The sequence below is a fragment of the Stylophora pistillata genome, chromosome 2 (assembly GCF_964205215.1).
Source record: "Stylophora pistillata chromosome 2, jaStyPist1.2, whole genome shotgun sequence".
NCBI lineage: Eukaryota > Metazoa > Cnidaria > Anthozoa > Scleractinia > Pocilloporidae > Stylophora > Stylophora pistillata.
The window spans coordinates 39,917,378-39,937,717 of record NC_142520.1 but is presented as its reverse complement, the minus strand read 5'-3'; the positions used below and the strand labels follow the sequence as shown (position 1 = coordinate 39,937,717).

Genomic DNA, 20,340 nt, shown 5'->3' with positions numbered 1-20,340 from the left:
TCATATGATCAGTTTTCATTCACATGCAAATTTTACTCAATTTCACAAGAATGGTTGAGCACCAGGCCTCGTTTTCAAAATGAGGCCAAGGGTAATTTAGAAATGGGCTATTCGCCAAAACAATTGGTTCGTTGAAAAGCTTTGAGCGCAGTTTTGAGTTTTACAACACAACACTTCAGCCAAGACTTTAAATGTCGCTTGGATTTAGACATTTATCACGTACATTGCACTAAAGAAACCGAAGTAATTCAAAGAGTAAACGCCACATTACATTCCCTTGTGTTTAGCCCGAAAAAGTGTCTCATTAGACTTCGTGTTATACGCTTAGATGTAAAGTATGCTATTAAAAGTTTTAAACTGACCTTAACCCAAACCCTCTCTGCCTAGACTCCTCCTAATCTAGCCACTACTACAACGGTAAATTCAGTTCAAATCGATCAATGAAGCCTCCACTAAGATATCCGAGTGGGCATATGATGTAAAAATTAACCAAATGCGGCTATTTTATGAAATAAAACAATAAAATGGCAGTAATGTTGAAATACTTGGTCAATTCGATACCTACTTTTCTCCACATTATTTTTTACTTCGTTGCAATGAATTTGGGGATCTATAAAAGTATCTGAGCAACTACACAAACACCTATCCCCTTCCAACAACTGATAACAAGTTAGGGTTACTGATGGATTAGAGGATGGGTAGGTACACACTTTCTCAGATACTGATATTGATTCGAATTTGCATTTATTCATTTGATTTACTGTACACAGCTGCTCCCAGAATAGGATATGTTTTAAATTCACAAATCCTTTGCTGTTAAATATGGGTACCTACAAAGCTGGATATGAAAATGATCCTTTATTTCTACAAAGTTTTGCCTCATATTAAAAGCGAGGGTTTCTAGAATTCCGAAACGGTCTCGTAAAGGGGTTATCCAGTCTTATGGATCTTTTGATTATTAGATGTACGAAGCATAGGAAACGTCTAATGTGAGGTTTCGACTAGCAAATTCCGTGGCATTTGCACGGTCTCGGATGCCTGAGGAGAGCATCCCTCTTACTTAAGTCAGCGGACTAATTGTCAGGTAGGAAGGATCAATTGGGAAGAACTTTTTGTGACTAATTTCGCGCCAGACTTGAACCGCGGAATAGACCATTAAATAAAATTTGACGATTTACTCTCAAGAACTTGTGTGTCGATCAATTCGAAACTTCAACCTCATGCCCCGGGTAATCCCCCCTGTGAATTTAAATTTGAAAATTGACTTCTTCAAATTGTCTCTCCTGGCCAATATTGCGTTCAAATGCCCACCTAATTTTGAACGATTCTTTGGGTGATCAATGTACGTCGTACAATTCAGCAAAGTCTCGTTATAAGACAAGGTTCAATTTTACCACAATTGGCAGCAATGTCGCAATCTGATTGGCCATTTGCCATTGGCTTACAGGACACCACAATGAGAGCTGACCTCTTAAACCTAAACGAAAATGCGAAGAGTGTGCAAGATTTAGTGGCCGAAGTAAAGCGCTTTGAGTCAGCCCAGAAAGCCAACAGGCTTAACAAGAATAGAGGAACAAATACACTGGATGAGACACAAACAAATTAAGCTGGAAAGAGACCTGGGACCTACTTCTGACGTAGGGACCGACGTAGCCTTCAGCTTGGGCAAACATGCCCACTAAATAAGAAGACCTGCTAGCATAAACGCTATTTCTCCAGAGTTTGTTTGGAGGTAGACCGACCACCACAACAAGTAAGAGCGGGAAATGCAAGGTAAGGAGCGATACAATAGACGCCCTTACAGTAGGTTTCAACCAGGCACCTTCGCAACCATAACACCCCTCTACTCAATGCTGCAGAGGCTCACAACCCAATGGATTACTTCATCGTTCACTACATAGAAGTACAATTCTACTCCATGGCAACGCTGTAGAAACACTACGTCCACACCCAGTCATCCAAGAAAAGTTATTTTACCCTGTCAATCTCGGCCACTGGAAACAAATTCATCCGAATGACATTCCTGATGGGCACTGCAGCCACCTGCCATACATGTCAATGCTGACGGTTAGAGAATTGACGGGAGAGAAAGCCACGACATGTCGACCGGCCTCGCCACGTACCCCTCGATAAAAATCGTCTACAAGAATAGACACACCTCGTACAGCCGATACCGGTGGCGTGGTATGATGTGTTACTCTGATACTGAGCACCACCTGCACATCGATGCTAACAGCTCCTCACGGTCATTGCCACCATCACCTAAGCCTGCCAGATAGAAATAAGCAACAAACAAAACGTTTTATTCGCGGGGCACGCAACCGATTCTTTAAGCGAGGTTAATACCAGCAATATAGCAGCCCCAGTCGAGATTATCGCTTTCACTGACAGCATGACTCTGCAGTTGGCGGCGTTACCCCTACATGGTGGAGTAGATGATAGTGAAAGTAAAGCGTTGTTGCAAACGGTAACAAACCAAGTTCAAAACATTGTAAGAAGATATGGCTACAAACCGGCTTTATAAGGCCTAAATGTACCGAGCTTATACAAGTTTTCAATTCTGCGTAGTTTCTTAACTCTGGTTTCCATGGTATGAAGTGACTTAGAGTATTGCTACTCCCCCCTAGATGAAATGCTAGTCCATCGCAAGGTTACCCCAAGCATTAAATTTGCCAGTTTAATTCTCGTGGGCGAAGAGTGGCACTGACAGAGTAAAGTGTCTTGCCCAAGAACGCAACACAATGTCCCCAGCCAGGGCTTGAACCTGGGCAACTCAATCCACAGTCGAGCGCACTAACCACCGCAACTCCAGATGACGTGTGATTGTTCCAAAATTTGCAGCATGAAATGTCACTGAGCCCAAATTATCCACAAAATGGGGGACTGGACATCACAACCCGATGCTTGATTAGCTGTTTTACAGGTGGGTGATGTGTGACTCACATGCTTTATTACTTTGATTAGAGTGATAAGTGAAAGCTATTTGACCTTGAAGGTAGTCCGAATGTCAGCTGTTCTCTCCCCCAACCAACGGGGGATGTTGCGATATGAAGCCTGGGTAAACACTCTCCGGGCGTCTAGTTCGAGCGAGTAAGTAGCTCTATTTGTCTAACAAAAAGCAGTATGACAAGTGAAACCCAATTCATTCCAGAACAAAAAAAGTTGGATGCAATATAATTTTAAAAAATACACCCGATAGATTGAAATCTTTAAGTATTTCCTCTTCGTGCTAATACTCCTTTTTTAGGTGATGCGTGATTGGTTAAAAAATTCTGCATGTTGTGTGATTTAATGAAAAATTCGGCATAATGTGACTTAATGAAAAATTCGGCATTATGTGTGATTGAAGCTACCCCCCTTCCATTGACACCCACTGGACGGTTACTTCATCATCGACGTTGATGACCAGTCAATCATCATCTGCACTACTACAGATGGATTTGGAGTTAATGGCTGAGGCTTCTGTAGTATAAATAAAGGAAAAATGAAAACTTAAAAACTATTTTATAGATGATAATAATCTTTGAAAAAGGTCAGCAGCTGAGGGCAATGTACAGTATTAGATGAATGCGCAATATCCTTAGAATCCATGTTTAATTTAATCAATGGTTAATCAATCCATAACCCATAGCTTCCCCTTTGTGATCAATTCCCCTTCAAGCAAACTCGAAACCTGTCCTTCACTTGTTTAGAACAAATGGCACCTGCCCAGTGATCCCTCTACCTGCGCGTCCCGCGTCTCAGACTCACAATCTTCCTAAAAGACGCAAAAATTTAGTACCAGATGGGTACCATTGGACGCAAAAAAATTACCTTTTCTCTATTACGATCATGACTTGATGACTTTTCTTCTCTATTTAAGAAAAATTTCAAAATACGTATCAAAGTAAGCAGTACGTGATCGTAACGCGAACACCATTATATTCTGGTCATTACAGGCTCAATTTTCATGATCAGCGGTATTTTACAGAAGTGTATGTTTTTCGATTCCATACACATACTTTCCGCCTCTTCCTGCTTGCTTTCGTAAGGCGGACATAGTTATTCTTGAAAATTAAATGCCACCGAAAACAAAATTAAGCCCCTGGGAAGGGGGAAGGGGGCAACACAACTCTCGTTTGCAAAACGGCCCGAAGCGAGTAAACATCAAGTACAAAAAGCAGCAACTGCAATAGAGAAGGATGATACGAAGGCGAATGAAGACAATGAAGAATCGGCACAAGCGAAATCTGCGAAATGTAAGGAACGAAGATTTTTTGAGCCGTGGCTCAAAACATATCTGTGGTTGGTCCACGAGAAAAACGGAAATTATATGTCTTGTAAAGTCTGCTCGGAGGCTAGCAAATCGAACGGAATGAGTAACGAAGCCCAGTGCCAAAATTTTCAAAACACCACGCTGAATCCGTATGCTGGTCTCCTTCAACATAGATAAAAGAGTCATTCGAGGAAGTCCGAAGAAAAGGCGAAACAAAGCAGACTAAAGCCGTCCTGGTGCTTTTTAAATTTGCACAGTAGCTGTGTATAGAGAGCATCCCACTGGTAAAATTCAAATCGCTACCTGAACTTCTTCCCGTTTTGGGGCTTGAGGACATGGCGATTTTGAAACAAACCAACATCAGTTACGATTCTTACACAACTTCAGATGATATCTCACAGTGCCTTCCAGAAGTAATTGATGACGAACTGGAAGAAAAGTTGGAAAAATCTCCGACAGTAACTGCCCTTGCCAACCAAAGTACAGGCACCGCAAATCACAAGCGACTAGTACAGTGCACTCAGATTTTTTGAGATTGCCCCCCGCTTAAAGTTGTTCATACTTTTACGTCAAAGACTGAAAGTAACAAATAAAATACAAACCTCATTAATTATGTGTTACCCATAGGCACAACTCATAAATGATGAGTATGGGACTCACACTACTGTGTGTGGGACTCTCTGGATTTTGGCTGTGTGAGTCCCTGGACTACTACTGCCTTTTTCTAGATGGATCACTGCCTGTCATTTAAAAAATCCTCAGAAATCTCACCATTATCATTTAGGACAGAGAAAACAGACGTGTGAAAACAACTTCCTTGACAAATTTATATAGCTCATCAGGCAATAGCCGATGTTGAGATCCTGTGACACTGCCTGTTTAATAATAATAATAATAATAATAATAATAATAATTTAATATTTATATTGCGCAAATTAACATGTGGATATGATCAAATGCGCATCACAACACTTTTCGGGGGACTTTGGCCAGACTGCATCAGCAGTTTACAAACAATCGAAGGAAACTTATTTGAAGATGCCCCCTCCCCCCATTTAAACAATAGAGTGTTTCTGTCGAGGAACTATCGGCTGATAGTTGCCCCGCGGAAATTTGATGTTCTTAAAACAAATATTTTCAAGGGGCAACTATCAGACCGATAGTTTCGAGACATAAACACTCTATTGTTTTTATTCTTCACCACTAAATTTTCTTCCGCGCCTACAGCTTGTCAAAAATGTCAATAATTCACAACCGTACATTGGCTAAATAATACGTTATACCTGTCAGAATTGAAAAGTCCCTGTTTTTCCGATCTGCCTAACTTCGCGGCCATGAAACTATTCAAAACTTTTCACGGATGAGTACTATCAATCCAGGTATTTTCCGCGGACGGGCACTATCCATCCGGGTATTTTCCGCGGGCGGGCACTATGGGCTGATAGTGTCTCTCCACGGATGAACACTATCGCGTCACGTGATCGATTTAAACCAATAAGAACCGGAGAAAATTTAGTAGTGAACTATAATTCTCAGTAAACAGGCTAGACCAAATCACATTAATCTCGTGAGTGGGTTCTTTAACGTCCCCTGCCTAACCAAATAAACTAATTAATAGATGCAGGAAAATGCAACAAAAAGGAACGACCATATCAGTGAGACCAGCAAAAGAATGAAAGAGAGTGAAATTCAGGACATAGAATTAGTACAGACACTAAGAAAATCATCTTTCATTTTGGAAAAGCTTTGTCTCATTACAAAGCTGGAAAAATGGCTATAAAGCAGGATGAGCCTTGATCAATGAGCCAAGCTGATGATGAGTTTCAACTATCACTCATGTTTGAACGTGAACTATCTAGCACTTTTATTGACCATGATTATCATGTAGTTTGGACAGGTTCAAATACAACAGAATAGTTAATGATGGTGTTTGCTCTTTGAACAAGCGATGATAATGAGTAATGCTTTTTCAGTCACCAGTTTTGCCAAAACATGGGCTCAAACTGAAATGGCAAATGGTAAAATTACTAAATTAGCTGTAAAGATTTTGGTAGAATGTCTCGTAGTTCAATCTAACCATCTCCTGGTAAGCTTCAGTATACCCTGCAATCTTCCACTCACAACTTGTTGCCTAAAATTTCAAATACCACTGAAATTACTGACCTCATTGCACGATGCTGTCAACTATCATCAACTATCATCAACTATCATGAACAGTTTAAACTCAAACACTAAAGTAAATGTTGAAACTAGTCATGTATCATTCACTATCACCACCTAAATGTATCATGACCCTTTCAACAGGGCTTTTTATGCTCAGTTAGAACAGTTATTTGTAAGGAAGGCATCTTAGCAAGCCTTTCTCATTGGAATGGGAGAAATGAATAAATGCAAGGAATGAGAAGTCTTAAAATGCAGCCACCAAACAAGGGAAAAGATATTTAAGCATTTGTCATAGCTCTGAAAGGCAAGAGAAGTCAGTAGAGGCTCTTTTTGATGAAAGCTGGGTCAAAATTATTTTCTAAGCTTTCTAAGTTATTTAATAAGAATCAAATACTGTGTAATACCGGCCCCCCCAAGCTTTTGTCTCCAGAAAAAGTAAGAGATTGATTTCCAAAAGCATCACACCTCGTGTGATGCAGTGTTTAGTTATGCAAAGAACTACTGAGTATGCTTACTCAGTCCTTGTGTTTCCATTAAGATTTCTAGCAATCTCTGCCACTTTGGGCTTCCTTTGCCATCACTGTTATTCCTGATAAACGACCCAAACAATAATAATCATATCATCACCTACAGAAAGTAGAAGTTAGAAAGCTCACAAAATCACAAGATTCATAACAACAGGTACAGCTTTTTATTGCACTTACCTTCAGGCACATACTGTCCAATTTAAGTGTAAATATCTATCTTGTCTTCTTTGCCATCTTTCCAATGCAAGTAAATTAATAAGGTTCTTTTCAAAGAACATTTCACAATCGACAGGTATGAAAAGCATTGTAAACATATACGAAAAAGCAGAACTCAGCCTGGGGCATAACAAAACTCCTCAACGCCCACGCTTGACGATGCATCTTCCCGAGAGACCAGTAACAACAATAACAGCTCAATAAAACTACGAAAAGCTTCATGTGCCACAATCCAAAAAAGCCTGAAGAAAGCCCAAGTGGGTTACCTACTCAATCACCCCCCACAGCCACAGTAGTCCTAGCCACGGATCAAGGCAGATCAAGCCAAACCTGAAGTCAGAATATATACAAGACTTCTAAACTGGGATATTCCCCTTCATTTCCAAGAATTGCAGCACAAAGAACATTACACAATATTAACGAGGAAATTCAACATGTGGCCTTCAACAGTCCAACACTCCAACCACTTCAATCTCAGTAAATTTGTAGTCTTCTTGTAGAAACAAGCAAACCAGTGAAAAACAACCAAGAACTGGGCTCCAAGACAGCAAGACTGAAACACTATCAAGAGAATATGAACTTCAAGCCGAGATGTGGCCGTGTTAAGTACTTAACCTATTATCCAGACAAATAAAAGCTCCTTAATTAAAGGAGCTAATATCAATTACTTCAGCTTCATCATTAAGAATACTGGCCCACTGGTTACTCAAACCCTCTTAATTTGTTCATGAGGCTCAATTCTCTTTCCTGGAATCACCATACCATTGGATTTAAGTACAATCACTGTATAGTGAATTCTAAATATAAGACACAATATATTCCTGTGTGTACAATAAAGTTACTTTAATTTTGTGTTTCTTTTATGCTTTGATGGTTTGATTTTGACTGACTTAGGAATAACAGAACCAGTAAAACAATGGTGACAAAAATCTTGCCATTATTTATATAATTACTTCAATGCCCTCCATCATTATGGAAAGTCCATCAAAATCTGGCTGTGTTCATCATCTAACTGAGTTTTCTCTTTCTCTTCTTTGATTTTGAAAACTGTGTAGTATGTACAATGTCTACAAAGTTATTTCAAGTCCGTGATTTTACCCACAGCTTACTTCATCATGTATGAGCTTGGATAGAGAGGATGTCATGAGGAAAAAACAGTGCTGTTTTACTCGATGACAGACTGGTCAAGTAAAATAAATGTTAAGAGTACAACAAGAAGAATCAACATATTTACTAGTTGACTGTAAGCTACCGTGATGAGCTTTAGTAATTAAAACTTGAGTCAAAACTGTTCACCCATACTAAAATAACAGATGATGCTTCGCCTTGGGTAATAAATTGAGTCTTTACTTGGACAAGATTTTTCTCCCTCACTGTCATTTAACCAAGTATAACTATGAGTGAGCTGAAGATAAATTTGAATAATTGATACCCACCTATTTAACCCACTAGTTGAACTTGACAATGCCTTACTCGATACAATGATCTTGTCTTGTTCCAGAAAATATCCTAAACAATTTACACACAATTATTCCATGAAGGATGTGGACCAAATACGATAACAAAAAGCCCTCTTAGGCTTTGAATGTTGCCCTATTTTCACAAATGACATTAAAAAAAAATTGCATATATAACTGTTTATATAGTATATGCATTAGAGCACATGTTATGAGCAAATTTTAATTATGAATATAAGCCCAAATTAACACTCGGAGGTTCAATGATGTAAAGTACCTTAGTGACTGTATTTGAATTTTCTATTCAGTCAGCTCCTACAAGTACAATGAAAATGCACCTTCCATCTCTTAACAATGGCAATAAAATAGGGGGGGCAGAGATGGCAGGGAGTATATAAAAATTAAGAAAGAAGACTCTATAAACACAAACCAAAATTTTAAAGTGATTTGAGGTCAATTAAGTGAAGGCAAATACATTTTTTGATTCCTTTTTGGATTGAAGCTCCATCAACAAGGCTCGAAATTAACTTTTTCGTTTGGGAGCCAGCTGGTGACTGACGGAAAAATTTTGGTTGCCAGATTGTAAATTTTGGTCGCCAGCTTAATTTATCTATAACTTACACAAAAACACGATTTTATACCTTACTTTCCACACAAGAAAAGTCACAATTGAAGAGTGAAAACAATTGGAAACAACAGGATTAACACTTGCAGGGATGTGGATAATAGCTGGAACCTGGGAAAATTACCTAACAGTGAACGTGATATTTTCGGCTTTAAAGCTCTACTTCTCCAAATTGTTCAACTGATTTGTATCTGACGCCATTTTCGCGGTAAATGAACAGCACAGAACAGCAGATGGTGTTAAAGGGCGCCTGCGATCCCAGTTTCAAGAGAAGCCATTGAAACAATATGGCGCACCATGAACACGGTATCAACGTGTCTAAGTTTTGTCTTCACCCAGCAGCTTGATTGGAATGATCATAACAAAGACATAAGATGCAAATACTGCTGCTCATCTCAAAATTGGTGTGTCTTGTGGACTGAATACTTCATTCAAGCAATACAAATTGATGCATTGTTAATCATATATTTCTCTACATTCTGACTCACCATTAATTGAGACCCCTCTGTTGTTTCTTGCAGCTCTAGACAGACATTCACTCCTACAAAATGTCCAGAATCAAAGCCTCTGTGAGCCAACTCATGAATTGGATAAGCCAATGTAATTTGTGTCGTCAATAGAAATGAGTGTTTGATTTCCATACTAGGGTATGAATTGTTAGACTGGTAAATGAGCATTATGAGGAATATGATGTGAAACTAAATTAGGCCTCAAAGACAGAAAATATGGCCTGATTAGGATTTAGTGCAAGACAAGTCACTGTTCCAGATTTTACTGTAACGGTTTGTGGAATGAAAGTTCAAAAGGGTGCTGTTTTGTTTATCATAAAACTATTGTTCCAATATTGAGCTCAGTATTTACTTGCGATGCAAGCATAGGGATAGGCATGTAAAAGCTTGTGTGCTGGATGGAACGCACGGACCTTAGGATAAGCATAATTATATCCATAAGATTATCAAAACATTGCCTTCTTTGATAAGCATAATTATATGCATGAGCTTATCAAAATGTTGCCTTCTTTTTATGCTTATACTGTCTAGTTAAGACTTGGTTGGCATAAGCGTAAGGATTAACATAAGCGAAACACTTTCAGGCAATCAGCAAGCACTATACTGCTTATACCAACCATATCCCTATTTAACATAATATTGACTGAGCGCTTGTGCTCATGTTTATGCTGCAGCTGTGCCCACCTGTGCATTAGCTTATGTTCATGCCTATGCTTGTGTTGCAACTGAGTACTGTGCTTGAAGCCTGTTTCGCACTTCTGAGATAATTATTAGCATGAGGATGAAAACAAGTACAAGGATGTTCACACCACTCTAAAGTCTATGTTTTTCAGAATTCTTATTGTAAGTCAGTGAATACTCAAAACAAGGATTTTTTCCTTAATTTGAGAGTCAATTCCTTGAAAAGTAAGGATCAAGATTTCTGCTTTTAAGAATTTGATACTCTGCAATGAAAGTTCCTCAGTTTAAGAATACCAACATTAAAAATAAGATTTACATTCTTTGTTTTAAGAATTATGACTTTGAATTCTCATTTTAAGGGTATTTCCACAATTGAATAAATATCTCAAATCCTTGCTTTTAGCAAGTATTCATTTTATGTAGAAAGGTTCTTCTTCCGACTAGATTTATGATAAATGCTTGCCAAAATTTCAGAAATATCTGTGGAATTGTGCTTGTCAAATTCCCAAGGAAATATAACTAAATATAGTTTGAAAAACTTTTTTACATTAATTTTTCATTCAACACACTCAATATCTGTGATTCATGAAACAAGACAACAGTTTTGAGTGTTCCTAGTTTACCCTACATATAAAGCATTAGGGATATCCTTGTTACATGTAATTCACAAAAATTTTTAATTTCAAATGACAATCAAAGTGGTTGTCAAAATAAAATTAATCATAAATTTATAACTTCCAGAAGAATAAGCATGGAATGTAAACGCTACCATTTGTAATTTTTACTTACAATCATGTGATTATTATATGAAAAATTACTGAACCAGAGGAAAGAATCTCAAACTAAATGTAAACCACTTGTTGACAGAAGTAATTATAGTCATACACCAGCAAGGATATTCATCCTTGTAAAGGGATTGTTGTTGTCACTGTCAACTTATTATTGTTATAATCTTCAATATGATTCAAAAGAAAAGTTGCTGTATCAATTTTTTGAAGACTGTGTCATAGGTGTAAAGCCTCTACGACGAACATTTAGGTACAGGCAAATCTGTAACAAGATTTTTGACAAAGAGAAAGAGTAACCTTCAATACGATTCAAAGGAAAGGCTACTATACCTATTCCTTGAGAAATTTGTGTATTATACTGTTTTTTTTTTAGTATTGGTAAATCTGCATGAAGATTTTTACTGAATACATGTAGTTAAAATTTCAGCATATTAAGTTAACATGTAGCTGTTCGATTCCCTGAAGAATTGGTGTTAGGTATAAAGCCATGTCACTTTGCTGTACATTTGATACACATCAAATGAAGTGAGGTGTAACTTAAGTCTTGCTTCAAAATAAAACTTGCTGCTGTGCATGTATCTTAAGTTCAAAATAATGTAAAACATTTTAAAGAAAGCACAACTTGGGTTTATCATGTCAGATTAAAAGTTGTTGTTGAGTTTGTAGTATGGCCTGGCTAACCTGTGTTACATGCACAAAATATTGATGGAAAGAACCACTTCCTGGAGTTAAGATCCTTGTCTCAAGGACATAGGGATGATGTATTATTTAACAATCTTTGAGGAGTAAGTGCTCTCTTTTGAGATCTTTAGTTACTCATTTTGAAAAAAATAGGTCTAACTATGAGAAACTTCAGTCACCTTAAGGTAAGGACTCTGCTATCAGTTTTAGGCAGTATTTGTCACTCACCGTCAGTGCATATTCCTTGTTTTGAGAACTGATAATTACACTCACTTTGAGTGATATCAATCCTCATCTTTCGAACTTTCTGTTCCTCACTCCAGGATGCATTTTTAAGAAAAAATTCTTAATTAAAGGTATCTGGAAACATACAAACTTAACAGTGCACTAATAACATAAGCATACACAGTGCGATTTACACCATTGAAGAAACAGCATAACGATTGATTGAACTTATGCTTGAGCTTCTTTTGATGCAGTTCCCACTTGTGAACCACTTTCCAACATCGATACAGCTGCAGGAATACGAAACAAGCCTCAAACAAGTCACTTTACGAGCAGTTAGCTGTAAGCAACACTTCAATATCGGACTATCGGCGAGCAGCAACTCGAGTGGTTTGAGCCCGCAGTTGAAATTACCAAAAGATCAGCATTTTTAATGTAAAATTTATAACTAGATAAAGTTTCAACATTAATTTTCAATGTGCTTTGGTGGCCTTACGGTAAAAAGCAGTGCAGTTAATGTTAATCTAGGGTGGCAATGTAGGCGGTTCAAATCTGCCATCCTCAATTAAATTTTGCATTTTGTTTAACTTCCTTTCTTTGTTTTCTTTTTTTCTTTTTCGGACACAATAATCATTTTCCTGGATATATACATTTAAAAATAGAAGTATTGACGCAATAAATGAAAACTATGCTGCAAGAGATAAAAGTGTATTTGGAGATTGGGCAAACTTTAATTAATTCACAAAGGAAAAACACATACTTTTTTACTCTTTCAAGATTATCATTGGCTTCTTTTTCGCCCCAACACTATTCTTAGCAACAAAGGTCACCATTTCATTTATCACTCACCAAAAACTATCAAATGCATTCAAAAGCCCAAAATAGAAGAAAGTTTACAAGAATCAACCAATCAAGAGAGAGAGCAAGTGCCATTCATCACATCATACCTACAACTCCCTCTTGCGCATGCATGCAATTCATGAGTCAAAAAGGATATATTGTCTTAGATAGCAATTCTTAACCCACATGGAACACACTATACAAACAAAAGGTAAGATGGGATGAAAATTTACATATCATGCTGATTCAGCTTGCTAACATAATTTCAAGGCTGGCTTTGAAGATAAAGTAGAATTAAGTTATCATGAAGGAGCCCTTAAAGATTACTATTGTTTGTATGCTTCTGTCTTAGGCTCTGTTAGATGCACAGCAGCTTAATTTGAATTGATTTTCCAGCACAGCTTTGGAAGAGCCGTGTAACCTCCCTAAGCCATAAAAGTGCTACAGGTCACCAGGTAAACTAGTTTAATCATATTAAAAATAGCCTAATATGTAGAAAATGCTGAAACATGCTTGTAAAATACTCATCAAAATGAAATATAAAGGCATCGTAAGCATAAAAGGAAACATTTCCCTTTCTGTTTGCACTGCAAAAGGAGCCCTGGGCGTTGATGGCAAAGGTTATACAAAGCACAGGTGAAATTTAATTAACTTATATCAGGGCTTTTAAAAAAAAATCTCTAATGAATAATGAACACTCCTCAAATCCCATCTAGTTTTCTGGTGCAACATGAAACAAAAGAGCTGATTTAGTTTACGTAGTACTGAATCAAATCTCGAGAGTGCCAATAGGCCAAAAAAATAACATACTATGCCACAGGCAGCCCAAGCTCACTGCTAGAAAAGCGGATGTAACTCTTAACATGTTGCGCAACGTTTTATATTTATAAAGGTTTGTATGGATGTTATCAGTTTGCCTTAAAGAGAGAAAAAATGTCTTGTTTTGAAATAAAATGAGCTTACCTTATTGCTTTATTGTTTTCTTTGTTGATTCCTAGCGTCTCAGGCCATTTTGAAGCGTTTTTGGCAAGTTAGCACTATGTTGGTGTTCAACTGCTAAAAGAAAGACAAGGCCGGAAACCTATTTTAGAAGTGTCCATCGCCCGAAGCGAATAATTCCGCCAAAAAATTACCACCAGTCTCGATTCCTCTAGAAAATCAAAGCAGAGATGTTGCAGTTTCATTTCCTTTCACTCGATTCCCAATTCCTCCCACAGATCTTTCACTAGCGATGCTTCTATCTCCAGATCGATTGGCTTTCCAATTTCGAATTTGGCTGCTTGAAACATTTGCGGGCCCATTGGCTGATCGCACAGTATGTTGGGTGACAAAAATAAGCCCAGCGAGGGTAGGCAGCGACCTGCAGTCGATAAACAAACCAGTTAGCTCCCCTTGTCCCCTCGAGAGGTTTTGTCAAGACCGCATTGTTTTGATCACACATTTCCATTCGATGTTGATTGGTCGATCAAAACAACGCGCTCTTGACAAAACCTCTCGAAGGGACAAGGGGAGCTAACTGGTTTGTTTGTCGACTGCAGGTCGCTGACTACCCTTGCTGGGCTTATTTTTGTTACCCAACATACTGTGTGATCAGCCAATGGACCCACAAATGTTTCAAGCAGCCAAATTCGAAATTGGAAAGCCGATCGATCTGGAGATAAAAGCATCGCTAGTGAAAGATCTGTGGGAGGAATTGGGAATCGAGTAAATGGAAATGAAACTTCAACATCTCTGCTTTGATTTTCTAGAGGAATCGAGACTGGTGGTAATTTTTTGGCGGAATTATTCGCTTCGGGCGATGCACACTTCTAAAATAGGTTTCCGGCCTTGTCTTTCTTTTAGCAGTTGAACACCAACATAGCGCTAACTCGCTGAAAACACTTCAAAATGGCCTGAGACGCTTGGAATCAACAAAGAAAACAACAAAGCAATAAGGTACGCCCATTTTCTTTCAAAACAAGACATTTTTTTCTCTCTTTTAAGGCAAACCGATAACATCCCATACAAACCTTTATAAATATAAAATGTTGCACAACACGGTAAGAGTCACGTCCGCTTTACTAGTAGTGAGCTTGGGCTGCCTGTGACTATGCTATGGCTAGACACAGGTAAACCGTAGAGGTTCCAAGATGAAAATAATTTAAATGTTGCTGTATTGTGCGGGTTACGGCAGTTGAGTTCCTGTGTTCATTTATCTTCTGCAAGAACAAACGTAGGGCGGATGGAACTTAGACGGTATGATGCAAACCCTCCTACTACCAAAAGTCATTTAGACGTCCACCTTCGGTAGCTTATTCCTTCAAAGAAATCCAAAGCAAAAACCGAGCACTTAAATTCGTGGCTGCGCTCGTTCCCAGATTGAAGTTTTTCGTAATTGCATTGCAAAGCAGTTTAAAAAACGAATAATATACCTTTATTAGCGAACCGAAAACAATACCGACTTTTAAGCCATCACTTCTCAGTTCGGATCATTTTAAAATGTTTAATAAATTAAAGATGGCGCTGACTTGTCACAATGAAATTTCACGCAGCAAGGCGGTTTGAGAAAGGCAATCCTACGAGCAAAGCTTCAATCCCAGAAGACATTGAAAAAGATATTTCCGTCGCTAAATTGACTTTAAATTATTCTGAAGTTTCGTTTGGTGTTTAGTAAGCCCCGGCTTCTCAGTTCTTCTTGACTCACTGCCGCCAGTCACCTACATTTTATCGTTTTCCGCTCGGAATGTAAAGAGATTGAAGGGCATATTCAACGGATCGAGTCCTCGGTGAATCTGGTTTCAAGCATAACAACACCACAAAACAGCTTAGTTTTTACTCAAAACATCAATTTGGGGATCTAACTTTTATCCTCATTAGGACAGCCCGATTGCAATGATTATGACATCAGAAACACACTAAATTGCGTTTCTTGCGATTTGAATATTTCGAGAGCTGAGCAAATAATATTGAAATGCGCTGTGAACTAGATTATTTTGTCTCTCTCTCTTTAACCTACCGTAAATCGAGGTCTGTTTCACCTTTCTTGCACTCTTGACAGATATTTTCTCGAACAGAATGTTCACAGGAGACGATATTTAGCCCGAGAGTAATTTGTGACCCTCAAAGCAGACAACGCAGCCTTCCCAACTAAAAAGGGCAAAACTTCGCGAGTTACAGAGCTGAGTAACCTATACGCATGCGCCAGATTTTACAGTGGCAACCATGCGACATGATTTGAGTTTCGATGAGTTTAGCCGCTGGTGCGCGCCCTCACAAACTCCCGCTCGAAATTCCCGTTTTTCTTCGAAAACTCACACGAAGTTGTGTGCAATGGCGGTGCAAACAAAATTGTTTTTCGTTTTACAAGTGTGTGCACTAATTTTTATCGTAAACGTGACAGAAAGTGTAAAAAGGTCGAAGCATGGGTGTATAATTTGCGGGAAAAAAAGTCTCAGAAAACTCCATTTCGCGGTGTACACAGGCAGTCAAACGCCGACTTGGAAGCTTGTTTTCGTTTCCTCGAGACAACATCGGGAGACATTTGTGAAGCCTGCAGAAAGGCTTTCCAACAGTACAGAAGCAATGGGAAGACATTTCATCGCGTTAGTGTTTTCTCGCGTTTAATTTCTCTTATCTCACGTACACTTGTGATGCTGAAATAAAGTCGAATTCCTTGACACAGGCAAGACTCTGGAAGCTATAGTTAATTACGAAACTTTCCTTGTTAGCAATGACAGCCCGAAATGCTCCTTTTTTTTCAACAAAAAGGTTTTGTATTCAAGCTTACGAACGCGACCGCATACATCTGTATTAAACACTTTCTACTAGCACAAACTATTTAATCTCATGTAAGCGTAAGAGTCACTGGCTTCTTTCGTTGAGGACTCAAGGTATTTACTTCACAAAAGCATTATGGTTGTTGCAGCTGTTGATACAAATAACTGGACGAAGGAAAATGTGGATTAATATACGAACGACGGAGTGCGGGGAAATGGTAGAAAATCAGACACTTGTTTTAAATCACTCGTTCGTACCTGAGCCTACTTGAATATGAACGTCCTACATTTTAGAAATGGCCTGTGACATTTCCAAATTGCTCCCTTGGAATCGTCCCTATGCTTTACACAGACCCACATTTTCGCCATAACAGAGTCTTCTACATCGAACAGACCAGCCCTTGCTAAGATAAGCTCTCCTTCCGTGACCCTCTCTCTTGACAAATGGATCGAGGAGAAATGACTCTCTCTTGAGTCAGTACACTGAGGCAAGTTGAATAAATCGGAAACTCCTCGTGAATCTCTGCACGAAGTCTCTGAGGAACGTGATAGAAAACAAGACATCTTGTTGCGAATACCGCTTCAACAACAACAATAATAATAATAATAATAATAACAATAATAATAAAGTATTTATATAGCGCGAGTTTCCTCAAAGTTCAAAAGCGTTTAACAAGTGACAATTGTAAAATTAGGAAAACGCTTGTTTAAAAAGAAAAGGTTTAAGTTTGTTTTGATTGTTATTGATTGCAATCGAGCCAGCAATTGAATTAAAGTTAATACAATAACGCGCCTTACAACATTAAATATGGCTAACTGTTGGAAAAATGAGGTGACACGCAACGAAATAATTTCTTTTCTCAAGAAATGCAGGATCTATTTCCACAAGACCTCTCCAAAGTTATCAATAATAATTGTCATGAAGACAGGTGTGACAAAAAAATTTCTCATATTCCTTTCGACTAGAATACTATGTTATCGCTGTTCTATGTAGGTGAGAGAAGTAATTCAAGATAATTACACAATTGAATTACGTGACTGTACCATATCACTTGTAACGGTGTATTTCAGTATGTGCTATTCTCGCAAGTTACGCTAAAATAAAATCCTGTACTTTGGCTCGGAAATATAGGTATGATTGGCTTAAGCTCTCTAAACACAAATGTAAGATGACACAAAACAATTAAAAAAAATAATAATAAAGATGGAAGAGCTTCTGAGTAAAACGTTGACCGGGCGCTAATCGGTATGGTATTCGATACGTTGTTATGCACCTCTTTGGTCACGAGACAGAATAATCTGCCAGAATTTAGCCGTTTAAAATGTAAGAGTATCAATTGGTGTATTCCTAAAGCTCTGTCCTACTTTCAACTTAAATGGTTAAAAAATCAAAAATTTAATTTATCAAGGTACTAATATAAAACAGCCAGAGTTTCCTTAACTCGGCTGTCACGCCAGCAAATCACCAAAAGTTTGAAGTCACTACAGCGAAGGAAGGATGTTTTTATATTTCCATGCCTTCGAACATCTTTCTTAGAGGAAATCAACCAGAGGTTTCGGTGGTCTAGTCTGGACTTGACAAATATCAATCAGGAAATACTCTTGACCAATTTCAGAAAACTGTCTCTTTTTTTTCAATAAATTATTCCAAACCTCTAAACGAACACGTATCAAAATTCAAATGCTTTTCAAATTCCTTAAATATCACACAGTTAAGTGATACAAACGATTTTTTGCTGCATGCAGTGTGTTACGAGGAGCGAGCTTGTCAACTTTTGAAACTTTCGATTTCACAAGAGGTCAAAAAAGGACTTTTTAGAGCTGTGATTATTAAGAGCTCTAAAAATTACATTTATATATTTATTATATATTCAAGTTATGGACTAGATCCTACTTTGAAATCTCTTCGGAACTTCTCATGATAAATCATAGTGATATCAGTGTAATACAACAGAGAAACATTAAGTGATCGTTTTATTTGAATACATTTTTGATTTGAAATAGTTTTTTTTTTAAATTTGTAAGGCATATTTCTTGATGAACTCTTTCATTTTTTTCCATTATCAACTGTACCTTATTTTCCATTTCAGCCTAGCCTGAAATCTCTCTCAAGGAAAGCTTTTCTGCATGTAGATTCCCGATCTGGCTTCAATCGACTGCAGGCGGCTGTATTTCATGATGACTCTGACACAGTTTGGAAAGCTCAATGCTACCTCGAGAATCATGTTCAACACATGATTTTTCAAAAAACAGGAAACCAAGCAAATGTATTTCCTGGAAAAACTGCCTTAGAAATTCTCTTTGCCCTCCAAGAAAAAGGAGAAGGAAATTTTGAAAAAGAAAAAAAGTACAAAGAGTACGTTGAAAAGATCGATACATTAAATGAGCTGCACTTATGCAGAGGAAGCGATGACGCAGAGAAAGCTGTCGAGATTTTTCTAAACGACGGGGTAGAGATAGATATCCCAGCAAAGAGCAACCGTACGCCTTTGATGTGGGCAAATACATCATCATCTGGCAAGTTTATCAAGACCCTTATTGATATTGGAGCTGACGTAAATGCTCAGAGACCAGATGATAATGTCACGCCTTTAATTGTGGTAGCGCATTTTAACAATTACGGGGCCACTAATATTCTCTTGAATCACGGAGCTCAAGTGAACATTGAAGATAATTTCGGAGAACAACCATTGCACGACGGTGCTAAAGAAGGATTTTTTAACGTCTCCAAACGACTAATCGATTCATGATGTGAGGTCAACGTGAGGACAAAAAAAGGATGAAACTCCGCTCTATTTGGCAGTCAAGAATAAAAAAGTGCATGTGGTCAAATTTCTTCTTGAAAGCATGCGCAAGGCTGATGTGACTATGAAATACTGCAAGGAGAATGCAGGTGAAAGAATTTACCTTGTTCGTGGGAAGGACAAAGCCGGAAATACAGCCTGGCATTGTGTCCTTGTGCATAAAGCTCTTTTGCTCCTGTTCTTGAGGCGTACTAAAGGTGGTAGTCTCGACGTTGCAGCCTTCGGAGAAGTCCTCAAGTCTGGATGGGGAAAGGACCCTCCCGAGAGCGTAATAGAGGAAATGATAGAGAAGGAAAAGACCTACCCTAACATGCAAAGCGTTACTGTTGCACAACTACTGTAATTAGCACCTAAACACTTGCACCTCGTTATTCATACCCACCAACTACAATACATGTAATTACCATATCTGCACCTGCACCCGTATATATCTGTGGACAACCTCATTAAAGTGCAGTTTTGAACACGATAAGTAACGGTCAACATGGTGGCAGCGGTGCTTGTCTCTTAATTTCACAGTCAAGAAGATTCAAGCCGATGAGCGATATGGCCTCAAACACTCCAAACACTCCGTTCCCGCAATTCAAAACAACTGGGGATGATAAACACGATGTGGAGGTCTACATCGAAGACTTAGTCGACTACTGTATTATGCAGGACTGGTTTGATCCGTCCAAGGAAACAGAAGCAGCGAAGTGGACGAAACCAGAGAAAGCGATGGCATGTCTTCGAGCATCGTTATCCCCTGCAGCCAGAGCGATCTGCAAATACAGTTTAGGATTGTCTGAACAAGATCAGAGCAAACCGCACACGG

General features: G+C 38.4%; 1 protein-coding gene and 1 pseudogene across 8 annotated transcripts in view; one reads left to right on the top strand and one right to left on the bottom strand.

The window, feature by feature from the left end:
- Positions 1–20,340, bottom strand: part of LOC111326053 (uncharacterized) — a 58,995-nt gene that overhangs the window by 19,312 nt on the left and 19,343 nt on the right. For 3 of the 8 annotated variants that reach the window (XM_088748203.1, XM_088748209.1, XM_088748210.1), the window contains exons 1-2: positions 15,963–16,107; positions 9,732–9,784 (exon numbers count right to left, since the gene is read on the bottom strand). In XM_088748203.1, coding sequence (XP_088604329.1) covers positions 9,732–9,734 — 3 coding nt within the window. In that variant the 5' untranslated portion in view covers positions 9,735–9,784; positions 15,963–16,107. Of the gene's footprint in view, positions 1–6,933; positions 8,533–8,597; positions 8,671–9,731; positions 9,785–15,962; positions 16,108–16,980; positions 17,259–20,340 lie in introns of those variants that run through there. The other 5 variants (XM_088748206.1, XM_088748205.1, XM_088748207.1 and 2 more) reach the window with 5 other exon arrangements.
- The window catches only part of LOC148739465 (ankyrin repeat domain-containing protein 55-like), a 7,171-nt pseudogene continuing 4,525 nt past the window's right edge, over positions 17,695–20,340 (top strand).